Source organism: Macaca mulatta, chromosome 11 (assembly GCF_049350105.2).
Source record: "Macaca mulatta isolate MMU2019108-1 chromosome 11, T2T-MMU8v2.0, whole genome shotgun sequence".
In the NCBI taxonomy this organism is placed as follows: domain Eukaryota; kingdom Metazoa; phylum Chordata; class Mammalia; order Primates; family Cercopithecidae; genus Macaca; species Macaca mulatta.
Window position 1 is genome coordinate 131,935,387 of NC_133416.1, and position 20,034 is coordinate 131,955,420.

The 20,034-nt window shown below is 57.2% G+C and overlaps 2 protein-coding genes across 13 annotated transcripts in view; both read right to left on the minus strand.

Moving 5' to 3' along the window:
• NCOR2 (nuclear receptor corepressor 2) overlaps positions 1-20,034 on the minus strand; it is a 193,554-nt gene that overhangs the window by 170,006 nt on the left and 3,514 nt on the right. The gene's annotated exons all lie outside the window — the stretch shown is intronic.
• Positions 16,858-20,034, minus strand: part of LOC144332672 (uncharacterized) — a 67,262-nt gene continuing 64,085 nt past the window's right edge. The window contains exon 6 of the mRNA XM_077953109.1: positions 16,858-17,415. Coding sequence (XP_077809235.1) covers positions 17,383-17,415 — 33 coding nt within the window. The 3' untranslated portion in view covers positions 16,858-17,382. The remainder of the gene's footprint in view (positions 17,416-20,034) is intronic.

Below are 20,034 nucleotides of genomic sequence, written 5' to 3' on the forward strand. Positions count from 1 at the left end.
TGGCGTTCAAGGTCCCTCCGAGCCATGCAAGCCACGCAAGGGACCAGAGGCCTCCTCCCCACCCGGGCCCTCACCACCACTCAGATGGCTCCCAGCCCCCCTCAGCCCACCCAACCTCACTCCATGGCCCCCCGGGTTTCTGAGTCACGGGGCAGAGTTCCCAGAAAGCACCTGTCCCAGGAGGGGCAGCCAGCAGGGACAGCACCGCTGAACCCGGCAGCAGGGGCCAGGGCCAGCTCGGGCGGGCCACAGGCCACAGCATGATCCGGGCAAGGCTGTGACCCTGTGCAGGAGGCTGATACCATGACATGGGGCAAGACTGATATGAGGTTAGCCAGACGCAAGCTGGGAGGTGGGATTAGGACACAGAGGGCTACGCCAGGAAGAGCCAAGGGCAGAATGACAGTCAGTCAGGTCCTGCAGCCTAGGGATAGGTACCCCAAACGGCTCCTGGGGCAGATACTGGCGCCTTCCATGGGAGAGGATCTACTCATGGCCATGCCAGAGGAGTAACACGAGGGAGGCTGGCAGCTTCACAGATGGAAAAACAGCCCCACAGAGAAGACACGGCCCAGCCAGGGACCCACGGTGGCCCCTACTCCGAAGCTGCCTTTGCTAGGAAACCCCTAAGCCCCCCCGCCCCCAACAAGGCTTCTCCCCTTCCTCTGCCAGCCACAGCTCCACGCCGCCTGCTGGGCTTACAACAGGGTCCCATCCCAGACCGAGGCCCCCTCCACACTCTCTCTGAACCAGCCCCTCAGAAAAGGTGTGTCCATTGGGTCCTGCCTCATGCAAATCCCTCTCTAGCACCCCCACAACTGCACACCCCCTGCCCCAGTGCTGAGGGAAATGCACCCTGGCACAGGGACCCAGCGCCTGGATGTGGGCCTCCACGGCGGAGGACTGAGGCTGCATTATACAAGGTTAGGGGTCAGGAGAGGAAACAGTATACCCAGCCCTGCAATTTCATCAGAACACCCCCTCCCCCGACCTGAAGAGGGTGACCGTCCTCCAAGCAGGCATGCCCTGGAGGCCTCATGTGGAGGGGCAATGGGAGGAAGGTTAAGGTTGGGGGCCCTGACTGCCTCCCAGGCCCCACCCCCTCTCTCATTAGTGTAGACTTGACCCTTCCTCCCTCCCCAGGCTCCAGGGATGGTCATGTGACCCGGTCGTGGCCAATCAGAGTCCTACACGCTCCTGGGCCAGCGACTGGCTCAGGGATGAGCCTATGACTCAATAGGAGTCAATGAGAATCTGCCTTGAGACTTTTGATGCTGGAATCAGGAGAAAGCTGCTCTCTGCCGGGGATCTAAGCTGGGAATGAAAGCCTGGAGCTCTGGGGGCCACTATGCAGCAGGAGCCTGCCTGAGATCCACACCCACCCACAGGAAGGCAGGGCAAAAGGGCAGGTTGTGTCCGATGGTGGCCAGAGGCAGGTCGAAGCCTGCTCGCTTCCTTAGGGGAGCCAGGGCACTCCCTCTGCGCGTTTTGTCTTTGGCAGCCCAAGCTGGGTTTCTGTCACGTGCCACCAAGAGTTTGGGCTCACACAGAGAAAGAAGGAGTCGCAGAGGAGGCGACCCTTCAACTGGCTGCTGTCCATCCTTCAAACACAGAAAAGCCAAGGAATTCCAGAGCCAAGACTGACACATCTACCACCACCTCAGTCCTGCCTGCGTGGGCTTTCCCAGCCCCGAGACAAGATGTGCGGCGCAATTCCCGTGAACATGGGAACACGTCCCGCTCCACCATCGCTAAGCTGCGTGGCCTTGGGTAAGTCACTTGCCCTCTCTGAACCTCCAAACACGCAGTGTTCCCTAAACATCAGATATTCATGTGCCACTTTTGCATAGGGACTTTGGTATAGAGATTACCCAGGCCGCAGCCATCTAGCCCCAGGCCTGTCATTTTCATTTAGTTAGGCATAATTTAAAGAGAAGCGTATTATCAGCATGGATATATGGAAACCAGTACTATGTGGAATAAATAGGAAGGCATCGGAATCACAAATGCACTACTGAAGATGTCTGTGCATATTCCGACTGCCTAAGTCCTCCTGCGAGGACCCCAGGAAAGGCCAGGTGGCGGAGAGGAGGCACTCAGCAGCGCCCAGCACACAGTAAGTGCTCAGCAAACCAGAACTCCCAGTACTACTGTCACCAGGACTGTCAATGATACAGCTGCAGCCCAGTCACCAGTGACGCTATGATGGGGAGGCAAGGCACAGCTAGCCCTGCCCGGCCCCAAGAGCAATGAGACATCCTTTCTGCAGCCGGAAGCAAGAGTCTGGCCCTGCGAGAGAGGACAGCTGTGGCCACCAAGACCCAGCCCTGTTCTAAAATTCTTTTTGCTAGAGCTCCGCTCAAAGTCTGCAGACCCTGCTCATCTCATGCAGCAAAGTAAATTCGATTCCCTTCTCTCTAGGTGTTAAACAGCTCCCGGTCTCTCGGAGGAGATGAGGCCATCACTTCTGCAGGGTGCTGTTCCCGAGGTCTGCCCCTCTTCCAAGGGCACCACGGGCCACTTCCAAATTGCGATTGGATTTTGAGTTGCACAAGGTGGCCGAGAGGTCTCATTTACTACAGCTTTTCTTTCCCCCTTTGCCCAGTGAGATGCTGCCTGGGGGTGACAGGCCCCTGACACACGCCACGGTGCACACGGGCACCAGAGACCAGGCAGGGTGACACCTTCCTAAAGCACCCCGCGGCTGGCTGGCTTTCCAATGCCTGGGATTTACATAGTGCCTGCCCCGGAACATGGGGTTGGAACCTCGGCCCCTCACCTACCAAGGGGTTCCCCCACCAGCCCCCCGCCCAGCGTCCTCACTTGCCAGTGGGGCTGAACAGGGAACGACTCCAGTAACCTCGTGCCACCCTCACTCACCACGAGCTTAGGAAACCCAGTTTCCAACCCCTCCCGACCTGAGCCACGTTTCCTGCCAACTTGAAAAAAAACAAATGTTAGGGAAACGGTTTGGCGGTTCCTCAAAAATTTAAACATAGAATAACCATATGACCCACCAATTCCATTCCCAGGCATCCACCCCAAAGAACTGGAAACAGGGACTCAAACAAAACATGGTATGCACGTTCATGGCAACAGAATTCACAGTAGCCAAAAGGCAGACCCAGCAAAAATTCCAGTCCATCCGTACGATGGAGTATTATTCAGCCATAAAGAGGAACGAAGGACGACTGAGCGCTACACCATGCGTAACCAGAAAATGTTATGCTGAACCAAAGAGGCCAGACACAAAAGGCCATGTACTGCATGACTGCATGTATATGAAATATCCAGAACAGGCACATCCACTGAGGCAGAAAGGAGACTGGTGGCTACCAGGAGGGCAGGGTGAGGCAGGAATGGGGCCTGTTAACGGGTACAGGATTTTATAGGGCAGTGATGCAAAAGTTTTGAAACTTGACAGAGGAGGCAGGTGCACAGCACTGCAAATAGGGGAAAAAATAAGCTTTGACTTTTCATCAGCAGGTTTGGAAGTGAATGCCAAAAAAAATGATGACATCGTTTCCTCAAAGATGGGAGCAGGAGAGGATGAGGGAGCCTCTCCAGGGTCTCCAGGATCTGGTCCTGGCCAAAGGAGGTTCTGAGGATGGATCCGGGTGGAAGTGGGAATTCAGACACAAATGCCCCATGTCACCGCTGGGTCTGGCTGCGGTGGGGTCAGAAAGGGTGGGCGGCATTCATTTATTTACAGACACTCTGGGGTCTCTGCTGAGCCCCGGGCTAGCTCTGGGGACTTCATGTGAACCCGGCAGGATCCAGGCCCTGGAGGGTCTCAGGCCAGGGACTCTGCCCAGCCCTAGGGAGAGCCGGGGGATATGAGGAAGAACTTCCAGAGGGTGAAGGAGAGGGTATGGAGAGCACTCCAGCAGGAGGCGCCACTGAGCAAGAGCAGGGAGGTGAGCGCCAGCGGTGGGGGCTGAGCACAGGCCCAGGGGTGAGCACAGGCACAGGGTGGGGGGTGAGCGCAGGCCCAGGGATGAGCCAGGGCCTGGGGGTGAGCACAGGTGCCATTTATGTTTGAGAAATTCATTGAGTGAATATGGGGGGAGGTGGGGACAGAGTCACTCAGGGCCCCATGGGCCCGGGTAAGGATGGATTTTGTTCTCAGGGCAGTGGGGAGCCACAGAAGGTGGTTGAGGGGGAGAGTAAAGGGTCAGAGTGTTTTACGAGCAGGCACTGCGGTGAGCAAGAGTGGATCAGGGAGACCTGGGGAGGCTCCAGCAAATGTCCAAGAGAGGGGACACTGGGGGATCAGGGCAACGGCGACAGAGAAGGGGAAATGGGCAGGTGAGTGAAAAGTCAGGAGGGAGGTTGACTCTGCAGGTCGCGAATACAGCTTGCTGCAGGAGTCCTGCTCCACAGGCCCACTGCGAGGACCCTGTGCCTGTGGCATACCGAGAGGTGCCTGGGGAACAGCAGGTGTTCAGCCATGCAGAGTCAGCAGGATCAGACCTCCGAGGAGAAGAAGACGGTGCCTGGGTGAGGTTAAGGGACTTGCAGATATCAGGTGGCCGGGATACCCAACGGGGACACCAAGGGCCCAAGCAGGCCTCTGCACATCCAAGCCACCAAGCACAGCCCCAGGGCCCCTGCTGGCCCCTGAACCAGCTGGAGGAGGGCTGCAGATCCCACGCAGGCAGGCGGAGGGGCTCCCCATGCACAGCTGCAGGGGTCTGTCCCCGGGCCACGCCTGCCAGGAGGTAGCACACACAGAAGTGCCTCCTGCCCCCACTGCAGTCTGCCGGGCAGCACCAGGAGCCAAGTGGGCCACATTCCCTGTTCCCTGCCACTGCGGGCTTTGGTAAGGTTTCCAAATCCACAGCAGAAAGCTTGGGCCGTGAGCTCTGAATGGCCATCAGCCTTGCTTCCTGCTGGACCCAGAGCCCCTTCCAGTGCCTGGCACACAGTAGGGTGCACACTGAGTGACTCTGCCCAGCGGAGGTGCATGCCAGCAACACAGTGATGCCAGAAACCATCACACCTGTGTCCTCTTCCCACCTGGCCGGGCAGGGGCACCTTTCCGGGAGGCCCTGGAAGCTTCCATAGGGCCCCCCGCCCCTGCATTCCTCTCCAGCTCCAGCAGGATGAGGCCACACCGAGACACATTCCATAGATTTTCCGTGTCTTGGGCGGCCTGGTTCAGACCTGGGGAGGGTGGAATTACAGCCTCAGGGTGAGGGGGCAGGCGGGGGCTGGTGGAGGTGTGGGAGCTACGGGATGTGCCCTGAGCGCTCAGCCGCGGGCTGTGGGGAGGATGAAAGGCACGCGGGGCTCTCTGCGCCACACGTGCCTCACATTTTCTGGGAACTAATGGGCGCTGACATTGGAAGAACCTGTGGCAGGTGGGGGAGCCTCAGGATTAAAAACCAGCATGCCAGGCAGAGCGCCCACGGCACATTCACACACGCACACGCGCGCGCGCACACGCTCGACAGAACCCTCTGATACTCTGAGAAGCCCAACGCACAAAGCCCTCCTGGGGTGGGCGGAACCGCGGCGGGAACACAGGCCGTGCCTCCACTGTCCCACCCTGGCCCCCGCGCCTCCACTGCCCCACCCTGGCCTGGCGAAGACAGGCAGGCCCCGGGGGCCCTGCAGCTCGGCCAGGTCGGCCTCATCGGCCTCCCTCACCGCTCAGCAGGTATTTGCTCCACTCACTGCAGAATAAGCCCCTATTGTGTGACAGCCATGGAGAGGCACGGCACCTGGCACACACCAGGCGTATTAGCTCCCTGGGCTGCACCGCCACAGGCTGCGTGGCTTCAAACAACAGAAATGAATTCTCTCACTGTTCTGGAGGCCTCAAGTGCAAATCCAGGTGTCACCAGGGCCCCACAGGGCCTCTGGAGGCTCTGGGGGAGGTCCTTCCTGCTTCCTTGCTCCTCCAGCTCTGGTGGTCCCCGGCAACCCCCGGTGTTCCCTGGCTTGTAGATGCGTCATGCCAATCTCTGCCTCTGTCTCCACACGGCCTTTCTGCTGCATCTCCTGTCTCTGTGTCTCCCCTTCTTCTAAGGACACCAGTCATATTGGAGCTGGGGCCCTCCGTTATCCAGTTGTGACCTCATCTTAACTAATGAGATCTGCAAAGACCCTTTCCAAACAAGGCCGCACTCCTAGGTTCCAGGAGGACTATCCGTTAAGGGGGAACAGTACCTACTCCAGGAGGTGCTCCAGAAATCCTTGTTTTGTTCACTGCTGTATCCCCAGAGCCCAGCACACAGTAGGCATCTAATACATATTTACTAAACAAAACCACTGCAGCCAGCCCGGCCGGAGGAGAAGCCGGCCCGGGGGAACTCTGGGACAGCAGTTCTGGGATGAGCGCATGAGACGCTGCCGAGCGCCAGCTCCACGGGTCGGGCTGTGGACACCTTGCGTGTTTACTTTCTGGCATGCAGTAAACATTGGGGAACCGGCCAAGTATCTGATGGCCGCCTTCAGCAGGACTCCTGGCGCAGAACGGACGCTCGGGAATCCAGCTCTGGAGCGAGTCCCGAGATGCAGAAAGCCGGTGGGACGTGGCAAGGGTGCACCTCGCCCAGCCCGGTCCAGAGAGGACGCCACAGCCAATGCAGAAGGGGGCGAAGAGAGAGCTCCTGCTGCCCGGCCTGGTGGCTTGCTCTGTCCACCACTATTTATTAAGCACCTACTGTGTGAAAGGTGCTGGGGATCCCAAATCCCCCGCCTTGTGAAGCTGCCATTCCAGCAGGCAAGACGGGAGTAAGAGAACGGCAGGTGTTAGCACTATGGAGAAAAACAGAACCAAGAGGAGGCGGGCAGGGAATGGGGGTCCATTTTGAAAGTGGGCAGTCAGGGGTGCGTCACCAGAGGTGCCTTTTACATAAAGGTGTGGGGGAGAGGAGGGAGTCCACACAGCAGGCACAGCAGGTGCAAAGGCCCGGAGGCAGGACCCAGCCTGCCGTGTGAGGACGGCAGGGAGGCCTGGATGGGGAGAGTGGGGTGAGCAAGGGCATGTGAGGTCACTCTTTCTAGCTATAGCCAGAAAGCTGGGGTGGTCACTCTGAGCGGGGTGGGAGGACACAGCTGTTGCACTTTAAGCAAGGCTGACGTGCGGTCTCCCATGGCAAGCCTGCCTCTGGCGTCTCTGTGTTCAAAGGACACTGTGGCTGCCCCTCTGTCGAGGAGCACTGGGCATAGGTAAAAGGGTCCCGTAACCCTGAGTGATTACAGTCACGATCGTCAGGGCCCTAGAGAAACAGGCCTCCGCCCATGCACAGCGGCAGGCCTGCAGGAATGAGGCCAGACTCCTTGGCCCTCACTTGGCAGAAAGGTCATTCCGCTCCCTTAGGAGGAGCCAGGTACCCAACCCCAGCCTGTCATTGGCTCTGCCGGAGGGGCTGAGGGTCAAATACTAAGAGTTCAACCCCAGGTGCCACCCACAAGGTTACAGTCTGCCCTCAAGCTGAGACCAGGCAAGCCAAACCCATCCCCAACTCTGGTTTCTGACCCATTCTCATCAACTAGAGAATTATTTCAGCATCTGTTATGTGCAAACACTGTACAAGCACAGCTACAGCAGTGACCAAGTCAGACAAAAGGCCTGCCAGCGAGGGCCCACGTCCAGTGACAGGTCTGTCCCAGCTGGTAGACTCCCCACCGAGGTGCTCAGCAGGGGGTGGCTGGATGGAGGGAGAGGATGGAAGAGGAATAGAGATAGGAGGATGGAGGAGAAAGGAGGAAGGGAGGGAGGAAAGGAGGATGGATGGATGAATGCATGCATGCATAGAGAAAGGAGGGAGGGAGGAAAGGAGGAAGGATGGATGGATGGATGGATGGATGGATGGATGGATGGATGGATGGATGCATGGATGCATGGACGGATGGATGGATGGATGGATGGATGGATGGATGGATGGATGGATGGACGGACAGATGGATGGACGGATGGATGGACGAATAAACGGATGGATGAATAGATGGCTGGATAGATGGACGATGGATGGATGGACGGATGGATGGATGGACAGATGGAAGGACGGATGACTGGATGGATGGATGGATGGACAGATGAATGGATGGATGGATGGATGGATGGATGGATGGATGGATGGATGGATGGACGGACGGATAGATGTATGAATGGATGCATGGATGGATGGTGGATGGATGGATGCATGGATGGATGGATGGATGGATGGATGGATGGATGCATGGATGGATGGATGGATGGATGGATGCATGGATGGATGGATGGATGGACGGATGGATGATGGATGGATGATGGATGGATGGATGGATGGATGGATGGATGGATGCATGGATGGATGATGGATGGATGGATGGATGGATGAATGGATGCATGGATGGATGATGGATGGATGGATGGATGGATGGATGCATGGATGGATGGATGGATGGATGATGGATGGATAGATGGATGGATAGATGGATGATGGATGGATGATGGATGGATGGATGGATGGATGGATGGATGGATGGATGGGTGCATGGATGGATGATAGATGATGGATGGATGGATGATGGATGGATGCATGGATGCATGGATGGATGCATGGATGGATGGATGGATGCATGGATAGATGCATGGATGCATGGATGGATAGATGGATGCATGGATAGATGCATGGATGCATGGATAGATGCATGGATAGATGCACGGATGCATGGATGGATGCATGGATGCATGGATGGATGCATGGATGCATGGATGGATGCATGGATGCATGGATGGATGCACGGATGCATGGATGGATGCATGCATGCACAGACCGATCACCAGATGGAGATCAACTTAGCTGCTTCATTTTCCAGGGTTTTTCTGGTCTTACATTTCTAACCAAGCCCCAGGGCCAAGCATGCCTTCATCCTGCTAATATTCCCAGGCCCTCCCACGTGCCCAGCTCCGTGAGGGACACAGAAGGGCACTGTTGCCCTCAGGAACCCCCAAACCCACACAACTGCTCCCCAAGCCCCAGCCTGCTGAGTAAGAAAGACCCTAGGGAAAACTGCCTCCAGTCCCAAACCCAGACTCAGCATGGGAGGGTCTCAACTCCCCCGAGTTCCCCACCTGGCACCACTTCTCCCTTTTCAGCACAAACCAGCACACCTTCCCCTGAGTTGGGTTTGAGGAGACAGGCTGAGAGGACTCCAGTCTGGGAATCCTCCTCCCTGACCCTGGGTAGATGTACAGGCTAGAGATATGTGGGCCAGGCTACAGCCAGAGAGCTGAGTTGGCCGGAGCCTGGAATGTCTCGTCAGGTCCCAGACTTGCTCCCTCTGGGCAGTTTCCTGGGATTTGCTTCCTTACCCCAGGGTCAGCTCAGCTAAGCCCCAGTGACCAGCTCTTATAAAGAGGGAATTCACAGGAAATTTGGAATGTCTGGCTTCTAACGAGGGCTGCTCACACATTGCGGGTGGGAATGTCAGATGTGCAGTGCAGCCACTGTGGAAAACAGTCACTAGGTTAAACCCAGAATCACCCCATGACCCAGTGATGCCACTCCTAGCTACACACCCCCAAGGAACTGAAAACTGGTGACAAAACAAACAGAAAGGATTAGAATGCCCACAGCAGCACTATTTACATCAGCCAACGAGCAGAAACAACCCAAAGGTCCACCTACTGACAAACAGATTAAACAAACGCAGGCTGTCCGTCAATGGACTCTGATTCAGCCAGGCAAAGGTAAGCGCTGACTCAGCGACAACACAGGTGAGCCCTGAAGACACGGCACAAAGGCAAAGAAGCCAGTCGAAACAGCCACGTACTGCATGATTCCATTTATTTCACAGGAGGGGCAGATTCCCAGGACAGAAGGAAGGCCCGTGGCCGCCAGGGGTTGTGGGGAGGGAGGACGGGGGAGTGACGGTTTAACGGGTATGGGGTTTCCTTCTGGGAGGATGAAAGTGTTTTGGAATTAGACAGAGGTGGTGATTGCACAACCTTGTGAATGCCAATGTCCTAAATGCCAACTAATTGTTCACTTTAGTATAGCTGAAATGGTATCTTTTGTATGTATTTTACCACAAAATCGTTTGACAGGGGAAACTGAGGTTCCAGCCATGGCCGGCTGGAAGTGGGCAGAGGCTATCTACACCAGATGGGCTCGTCTTTCCCTATTCGCCACATCCCCTCCTAGTCAGCTACCTTTGTTTATATGCCCTGCCTGGCTGGTGGGACTCAACAGGGCAGGTTCAGTCTGTCTTCTCCTGAGCCTTCAGCTCCCACCTCCACTGTCACCTCCTTGGAACCTTCTCCCAACCCCAAGGGGGCCCCCCTGGTGTCATGGCCCGATCCCCCTGCCGCTCCCATGGACCCGGTCCCCTGTCCCCGGCACCAGGCAGGTTTCCTCCTCGGCAGTTTTAGCCGCACCTGTAGGAGCAGGAGTCATGGAGGCTGTGGGCTGAGTCATGGCCCCTCAGTCACTGAAATGAGCCAGTGCTCTCTCAACCAAGCCACCTCTTGTGGAGACACTGCCATTCCAAAGGGCTTCCGCATGCTGATCAATTCCAAATCCTAACTCCGCCACTTCCGAAGCTGTGTGACCTTGGGTGAGGTCCTGACCTCTCTGAGTTTTGCTTGGAAAGATTCACTGGACAAAAGAGCTACGAGAATCTCGGTGCAGTTCTTGGCCCACAGAAGAGCCCCCAGAAGGAGAACATGGCTGTTACTGCGGTCTGCTACGCCGGCCACTTGGGGGAAGGAGGGAGGTGATGGCGATGATGTTAACCAAGCCAGTCACCATGGCTATCCTTGCCTTGTCGACAGGAAAACTGAGTCTGGGAGGAGTCTGTGATTCTCAAGTGAGCTCCAATGCCCCAGCCCGTAACTCCTGTCTCCCCAGTGCCACATCCTGCTCCTGCTTCCAGGGGCAAACAGGCCAGGTGCAAAACCCACCCCCGGCACCTGCCCCGTCTCTCCCCTCCCCTGGAGGTTCCTCAGCCACTGGGAAAGCCTCTATCATTCCCCACGCTCTGCTTCAGGCCCCCCAGCCTCCCCCATTCCTGCACCCCTTCACCCCAGGCACAGCAGGCCCCACCTCCACTCCAGGCCACATTTATCTCAGGTGAAGACCAGAGGCAGCAGACGCTCCGGTTCCCCTCATCAAACACAACTCGCCCCACTGAACAGATCAGAAAACTGACTTGCCTAAGGTCACAGGCAGGATACGTGTGCCCAAAGCCTGGTCCTCCCCCATGGCCCTGCCAGCCCAGGCGCCGGCCCTCAGTGAACAGAAGGGAAGTGGCCTTGGTTGGAGCCTCCGAGGAGGCCCGTTACTGTTTCCAATTTAATTGGAGCGTTCCTGTCCGCTGGACGGCAGCCAGCTCGGCCCTGCTCCCCCGCCACAACGAGGTCTGCTCAAAATCACTTCCTCCTCCACTCCTTTTTTTTGTTTGTTTCCATTTAATTTTAAAAGGAAGAGAGGCAGATAAACCACAGCACGACAAACCCTCCCTGCACTCCAGGTTCCTGGGACTCCACCCGAGAAGCCCTGACAGGGAGCAGCCCTCCCAGCCTGGGTATTTCACAAACATTACGCCTGGTTCTGCCGCCTCTTCCTCATTAAGTTCCGGGCGCCCCAGGAGGGACGTGTTTTCCATTAGACCCAGCTCCTCCATCTGGCCTTCCCGACAGCAATCTTCTCTGCAGAGGGAAGCGAGGAGGCAGAGAGGACGCTGGTGTCTGGGCGGTGGGGAGGGAGGTGCTGGCACCAGCTGTGTAACCTGGGCAAACCACTTAACCCCGCGCCCCTGGGGCTGTGGCTGTGGGAGGGAGGGAGGCCATGCTGGAGTGGGGCTCAGGGAGCTGGATGGCTGAGCTGGGGCTGGGCTCCTGGTCAGCACCTGGAGAGGTGGCCGGACCTGGGGTTTCTAAAGGATGGGGGCGGGGTTGGGGTCCTGGGTCTTCGTCCGTTTTGCTGCGTGGCCAGGAATGAACCAACAACCCCAGACTACCCGAAACACAGCTCCCAACGTTATGCTGAGTGACAGAAGGCAGCCACAGAAGGATAAACACTGTGTGATGCCACTTGTAGGAAGTGGCTAGAGTCACTGAATTCATAGAGACAAAAAGGAAAATGGTTGGGGCCAGGGGCTGGGGAAAGCGAGGAAGGGGGAGTTACTGTTTAACAGAGCGATTCGGTTGTGCCAAATGAAAAGTGCTGGAGATGGGTTGCTATACAACATCAATATTCTTAACACTACTGAATTATCTACTTAACACTGGCTGAAAGTAAATTTCACGTTATATGTATCTACCACAATTTAAAATTAAAACAAAACCTCCTCCAGGGAGGCCTCCCTGATTGCTAGTCAAGAGCTCTCAGCTGTGCTTGTGTTGTTCTGTGGTGGCCCCAAAGGTTCAGGCTGCCCGCATGAAAGGCAAAGTGTTGCCAGCGGCCCCGGCACTCAGTAGGCCCTCAGAGCCAAGTGCAGCATGCGTCCAGGCCTTGTCTCTAGCCCACCTCACCTCAGGACCCCATGACGGCCATAGGGCATGGCTGGGCCTGCTGGGCGGTGACTTGCACCTCTGATCCCTCAGAAGTGCCCAGTAAGCTGAGCTGTCCCCTCACCAGCTGCCTCCAACCGAGATGGTCTCAAGGGACAATTAAAAGAGCCCGGGCCCAGGGAAGGGCTGACTGCTTCAGAGGGGCCCCTGGACCCCGAAACTCGAGGCCAGGCCCAGAGCCCCTCTCTCTGCCCGTCAGTCTGCAGTCTCTGTCCCACCCGCTCATGCCCATGCCCAGACCCCGAGTGTGAAGGCAGCCTCCCCAAGGTTCCCACCAACTTCCCTGCCTCCAACATCTGGCAAACACATCCACAGCTGTGCAGCTGCCGGAAACGCCTCCTCCCGCTTCTCCTCCATGCACGCAGGCCCTCAAGGATGGCTTTCTGAGGAATTTATGGGGTCGCCCCTAGTATTTCAGGGCAGATCCCCGGAGGCATCCACCACATGTGAATGAGGACAAATGTTTCTGCTGCTAAGAATAGCTGCGCCAGCAGCAGCGTCTACAGCGACGGAGCCCACCCACTCAACAAGGGCCCCCTCCTGCCTCCCCAACCCCTCCCAGCCCCCAGCAAGTGGCCAGGCTGGACAACAAAAGGCCTGGCTGGGAGGACCCCACTGCTGCCTGGGCTCCAGGCCAAGCGGGAAGAATCCACTTTACATCAGCTCGGTCCAATGCTCAGAAGTGGACGCATTCTGGGCCATTCAATTACCCCAGGGGCGCTGATCAATAAATGTCTGATGACGGGACAGTGATCAAGAACCCAAAAGGTCCTATGGCCCCTGCAGCCAGGAACTCAGACAGTAAACAAATGCTTCAGCGCCCAGGAGTGGCGACGGCTGAAGCTAAGCGCCTACCTGGGATCGGATGATCCACCCGAAGAAGGGCAGGGACAAAAAGCAAGAGGAGAGCTGTAGATACCCAAGACCCTGCCAGAACACAGGGGCCCAGGCAGGCACTGCGCCAAGGGGAGGGGCCCGCAGGAAGGGGGTGACCGCAGCTCAGTCCCAGCCAACGCTGAGCAGAGGCTCAGGAATGTGGCCCCCAAACATTCCTGATGTTCCAGACCCTGCTGGAACACAGGGGGTCCACAGCGTCCAAATCTTTCCAGCAAAGCCAAGAAGCCCAATTTTGAGACATCTCCCAATATTTCTAAAAAAACACTGACTATAAAACCAACCCAATAAATCAGTCTGACACCCAAATACAGCCCAGGGGCTGCCAGGACGTGACCTGTGGCTTATGACGTGGTCACTGGAAGCCACAAGAGAGGAGAGGGAAGGCTGGGGAGCTGAAGTGGGGTGATGGGGGGACAGGAGGCAGAGCTCCATCAACGGCTTGGAGGGGGGACCCAAGAGGCCCCCAACTATTAAATATAACGGGAATGAAACTTACCCAGTGACTCATTGGCACCACCTCCTCCACCCCAATGGGACACAAACTGGCCATGAAAGGCTGGGCCAGGCAGGGACCCTGACCTGGCCCCATCTCCAACACAGGCAGCCAGACACAGTGTCTGCCCACCCGGCCCCACTCCGTGCGCACCACACCCCAATTTCCCTGGGCAACCACCCCCCCTGCACCCTCAGTCCTGGGGTCTCAGGGAGGCTGACCCTGCCCTCCAGCCAAAGTGGCACTGGCTTTGGTGGGGACGGGGTGGGGCTTAACTCTGAATTCTCAAGCTGAGGCAATAAAACTCATTCCCACGGTATTTGCTCGAATATTGGGAACAAGAAGCTGTCCTTCCACTGGGGCTACTGAACTGCAATTATTAGTCTCAGGCTATCAGGGACTGAAAGTGGGAAGCACCTGGATCCAACTGTGCCTGAAGCTTCCCTGAGGTTTTTTAGTTACTTGAACTATTTGTGCTAAATGCAGGAGGCAGAGGGCAGAGGGAGTCTGTCCATTGCAACCAAGAGACCTAAGATAGCAACCCTCCTGAAACACAGACTCTCAGACAGGATCTCCCTGGAATCAGATCTCTTCCACCCACTAGGTCTCTCATCCATGTAGGTGAGGACAGGTCCAAAGCCAGCCAACAGGAGGCCAGAGAAATGGAATGGGAGACCCGGGTCAGACTCAGTGTAGGGGCAAGGGCCAGGCAGGAGCCTGGGAGAGGCTGTCCTGTGTCACCCTGAAGGGAGAGTGGGCGGCTCCCAGTCCCTTCCTGAGCGGTCAGTGGCTCTCGCGGGTGAAAGAGCGGCAGCTTTGCAGATAAACGCTGCCCAGCACAGCCCAGCTCTGATCTGGGTCACTTCTCAGAGGCAGGCGCACCCCCCGACGGCCGTCCCCCACAGTAACCTGAGCCTCCGGACCTCGGTTTCCGGAGGAACATCACGGTCTCTCTCGGAGGGAATGCCTGCTAGCCGCACGCAGAACCAAATGTGCTGATAAACCTAGGCTAGGTTGAGCAAGCCCGGACTGCTCCCGCCAGGCCAGAAAAAAGAGGCATTGTCTGCAGCCAGGAGCCACCACATGGGCTGTACCCATGGGCATGTCTTGGGGCCATCTGTGCTGGGCCTTCAGTTTCCTGGGTTGTAAAACAAGTGGCTGCTCCAGGCCTCGGGGGCGGCCAAGGCTTCAATCTGGAGCAGGTGGCGACCCACTGGAGCAGGTGGCGACCCCAAGCCCCCACCCCACAGGCACTGATGCACCCCAGCTCCACTTCTCCTCCCGACCTCCATGGGGCCATGTGCTTGTTACAGCCCCCATTTCCCAGGCAGAAGACTGAGGCTCTTTGCACAGGCAGAAGCAGGTCAGCGGGAAGATGAGCAAACGCCACTTCCATCTTCCAGGCTGCCGCCCTGACCAGCCACGGGAGGGGACGCCTCACAGCCACTGGTGCAGCCAGTCCCCAACACAGCACTTGGTGGCACCAGCTCCTTCCATCACAGCGACCCTGTGAGGGATTCTGTTATCATTCCCATTCTACAGCTGGAGAGACTGTTGCACAGAGAGGCTGAGCAACTTGCCCAAGGTCACACAGCCAGCAAGGGCACAGGTTGGATGCAAACCCAGGCAAGCCACCTCCTGTGTCCGGCTCACCCACTGTGTCCTGGGACGCTGTCACCGGCATACCCACGCCTCTTGCTCAGCCTGGAGGAGACTGTAGTCTCTCCCACCAGGCTGGAGCCAGGCCTTGCAGACCTCCCGTCCCATATCCCTGCTCACGAGACCAGGCCAGGTCCTGCCAGCCAGAGGTGCCCATGGGTCGCGCAGACAGGCTGTGGGCATCTCCATGTCCACTTGAGAGTCTGCTGCACACCGTCCACCCTGGGCCCAAGAGGAGAAGAAAGGCCACATCCTCACCTCCCGCACAGCCTCAGCTCCGTGACCTCCCTCATCAGAACCCGGAATCTGGACTCCAACCCTTGCTGCTTCACTTCCTCTCCCCCCACAACCCCGAACACAAGATCCATGAAGCAAGAGTCATACCTTTGTGTCCCCCAGAGTCCCAGCACACTGCACACGGCAGGCACTCAATAAATGCTTGCTGAATGCATGAACATCCTAAGAGCAAAATCACAGACGTGGCGCTGAAGCGCAAAGACCAGTTTGCAAACAGAGAGACTGAGGCCGAGAGCACAGACGGGGTGTGCTTAAAGCCCAGATTTCGGGGTGCCACCTATACCGGGCCAGGTCCATCAAAGGCAGCCAAGTGTCCCAAATATCAGGTAACTGACCCTAAGTCCACACAGCCGGCCGGCTCCACTCCAGGTCTCCATGTGGCCAAGAACTCTGATCCCCACTCCTGGAAGCCCCAGTGCCAGCCCCAGTGCCAGCCCCCGTGGCGAGACTATAAGGCCGTCACTGCCACTAAGGAATTGTGTGGCCTCCGCCAAGTAGCCTGCCCTCTCTGGGCCTAGTTTCTCCATTTGTCAAGGGCACCTGGCAAACCCGGGGCTTGCTGGGGAATGAGTGCAACCCAGGTTCTGCAGGAGTCACTAGATGTGTGTGAAGAGTGTCCGGGGCCTGGGGCGAAGCCAGGGTAGAACCTGAGAGCCTCCTGCCTCTGGGTCCTGTCCCCTTAGCAAGGCTGTCTGAGGGGACTTCGAACAGCAGGTGGCAGGTGGGGTCTAGGGCCCTGTGGATTTGGTTCTCGGCAAGAAAGGCAGGTTCAAGCAAGGCCTGCTTCCTGGAAAGTCCGGACTCCCTGGATGGGGCTTCCTGCGCTCCCAGGCACAAAGGGGTTCTCGGCCACCCAAACTTGTCCTGCACCCTCAGGCTTGGAGTGGGGAACAGTACCAACCCCCGCCAGGGCCAGGTCCCCCACCTCCAGAGACTGGCGTCGCCAGCTGTGTTCACTTCCCAGGGCTGCCATAAAAATGACCTCAAACCAGGAGGCTTAAAACAACACTGATTTATTTATTTTTTTTTTATTATTATTTTTTGACAGGGTCTCACTCTGTGGTCCAGGCTGGAGTGCAGTGGCACAATCATGGCTCGCTGTAGCCTTGACCTCCCAGGCTCAATTGATCCTCCTGCCTCAGCGTGGGACTACAGCCATGCTGCCACCATGTCCGGCTCATTTTTGTGCTTTTTTGTAGACAGGGTCTCGCCATGTTGCCCAGGCTGATCTTGAAATCCTGGGCTCAAGTGATGCGCCCACCTTGGCCTCCCAAAGTGCTGGGACTGCAGGTGTGAGCCATCAACCAACAGCAATTTATTTTCTAACAGTTCTGGAGGCCAGAAGTCCAAAATCAAGGCGTCAGCAGGACCCCACTCCCTCCAGAAGCTCAAAGGGAGGCTCCTTCCTGCCTCTTCCAGATGCTGGTGGCTCCAGGCATTCCTTGGCTTGTGGCTTCAGCCCTCCAATCTCTGCCTTCGTCTTCTTGTAGCTCCGGTAGTCTTGCTGTCGCCTCTTCTGTCTCTTCTAAGGACACCGGTCTTTGGATTCAGGGCCCACCTGGGTAACCCAGGATAAGCTCATCTCAGAACACATCTGCACAGACCCTTTTATCAAATACGGTCTCTCTTTGACAGGGGCTGGGTTACCAGGACATGGACCTACTTCTGGGGGGATCACCACTCACTCCACTCCACCAGCCCCCGCCTTCTCTGACATTGCCCTTTTCCTGAAACCTCACTCCCTGCCTAGCTCTGAGTCCAAGCCCCAGCGGAACCCCATGAAGCAGAGGAGGAAACGGAGGCACGGGGAGTTCAGCTGACGCCCAGGGGACAAAGTGGGGACAAGGTTTGAACCTGGCTTTCCAAGTGGCCCCAACACAGTAGCCGCTGGGCATGGGCCTCCCTCCCGTTTACAGGAAACAAGGGACTCTCACGCCCACGCCTCTCAGCTAAGGGCCAAGCTGGCAGTGAGTCACCCCCACTCCACAGGCCAATGAGAGGCTTGAAGCAACTCATCAGGGGGGACCAGACAAACGGTGGGGCCAGGGAGGGCTTCCTGGAGCCTCAGCTTGCTCCATTGTCAACAGGGGAGCAAATCCCACCTCCCGCTGCTCTCTCGGGAGGATTCAACGAGACCCTGGAAGGAGACAGCTTGGCACATGGGTCCCTGGCAATCACCACCTCCCTGGTTATTAGCAGGCCTGGCCCGACCCACACAGCTGCCCACCCAGCCTCTGACCCCAGACACAGAAAGGGCCCATTATGACATCACAGGCCAGGAATGATGTTACTGCCCTGGGAAGGAGGCTGGCCCCAGGAACAAAGGGCTCATTGTCATGCAAATGAACAACTCCGGAGGAAGGGGGCGGTTCCTCCACTCTGGGGTGCCCCTCCTGCCCTCTAACTTCTAAGCCACACTGGAAACCAACCCCCCAACCTTCAGAAGTGTGGGCATCTCTGGGCCTCTGCTCTGGGCTAAATGAGGCATTCTCTCAGCCTAGGAAATGGGACCCTCCCAGTTCTGAGCCAGATGCCCAGAAAACAGGACCGCCTCGGAAGACAGGAATAGTATGAGGGACTTCTGGGGATGAGAGAGGGGGATCCCCTTAGCATGCTAGGCATGACCCTGAGCAAAGAAGCAACTGCCTTGGAAATGCCATTCACTTGGTAATACTGCAGGTCTGCAGCTGTGTGTCTTTGAGCAAGCTGCCTACCCTCTCTGTGCCTTATCAGGAGAGGGTGACTCTGCCCACCTTACAAGGCTATGGGAAGGACACAGTGAACTAAGGTATGTGGAATGCTCACCTCGCCTGGGTCCTCAGCACACAAGGCTGAGGCTGTCGGCACCCCTCCCCCACTCCCCGTGCCTACGGCACCCCTGGGTTCCTTCTCATGGCCGTATCTAGGAGGGGTAGGCTCTCTTGGGATGCTTGGTGGGTACCCCAGGGGCAGTCAGAGAAAAAGCGTGAGAACTTTTCCTGGTTTTCCAAATCGTCCCCAAAATGCAGGGCCTCCTTCCCCAGAGAGGCCCCATTTATGGGGAGGGGACAGGCTGAGGCCCCGTGGGGGACACTGAGTCAGGCACAACTGTCTCCTAAGTGCCTGCTACATACCCAGTGCTGGGGACACAGCAGTGACCAAGGTGAACAAAATCCTGGATGGAGGGGTGCTGGAGTGTGAATGTCTATGTCCCCCCAAAATCTGTATGTTGAGACCTAATCATCATGGGACAGTGTCAGAGCACGGGGCCTCTGGGAGGTGACGAGCTGTCACGAGTGGTATTGGTGCCCCCAGAAAGCCACCGTGCCCTCTGCCTGGGAGAAGCCACCACCTATGAACCAGGGAACGGGCCCTCCTCCCATGTGACACCAAATCCGCCAGCCTCTGGGTCTCGGGCGTCCAGCCTCCAAAACTGTGAGCAGTAAAGTTCTCTTGCTTGTGAGCCACCCGGTCCAAATAGACTAAAATAAGGTGGGGACGGGGTGACGGGCAGACAGCAGAACCCGGTGGCGACGGTGTTACACGGAGCAGTGAAGGTGTCACAGGGAGTCACAACCTGACATCAGGCCTCTCTCAGGAGGCACCATTAGCAGAGGCCTAAATCAGGGAGGCTGAAGGTCTCAGGAAAGGGTGTTCCCAGAAGAGGTTACAGCCAGGCCGGGTGTGGTGGCACAGGCCTGTAATCCCAGCACTTTGGGAGGCCGAGGTGGGTGGATCACTTGAGGTCAGGAGTTCAAGACTAGCCTGGCCAACATGGCAAAACCCTGTGTCTACTCAAAATATAAAAATCAGGCATGGTGGTGCACGCCTGTAGTCCCAGCTACTCGGGAGGCTGAGGCAGGAGAATCACTTGAACCTGAAAGAAAGGTGGCCACAGCTCTGCAGTCCAGCCTGGGGGAAAGAGTAAGCCTTTGTCTCAAAAAAAAGAGGTTATAGTCAGTGCAAAGGTCCTGAGGCAGGCTCATGATCAGGGGCCCCAAAGAACAGCAAAGAGGCTCATGAGGCTAGATGCCCCCACACCCTATTCCACCCCTGTCCCTCCAGACCCTAAGCTACGACTGATGCCCACGGGACACAAGCCTCTACCACGCCACTGTGATGACAGGAACACCCTTACAGCAGCTCAGTCCTGGGGCCCCCACAGGCCCTGCAGGCACCACCTGTCCCCCAGCCTGGG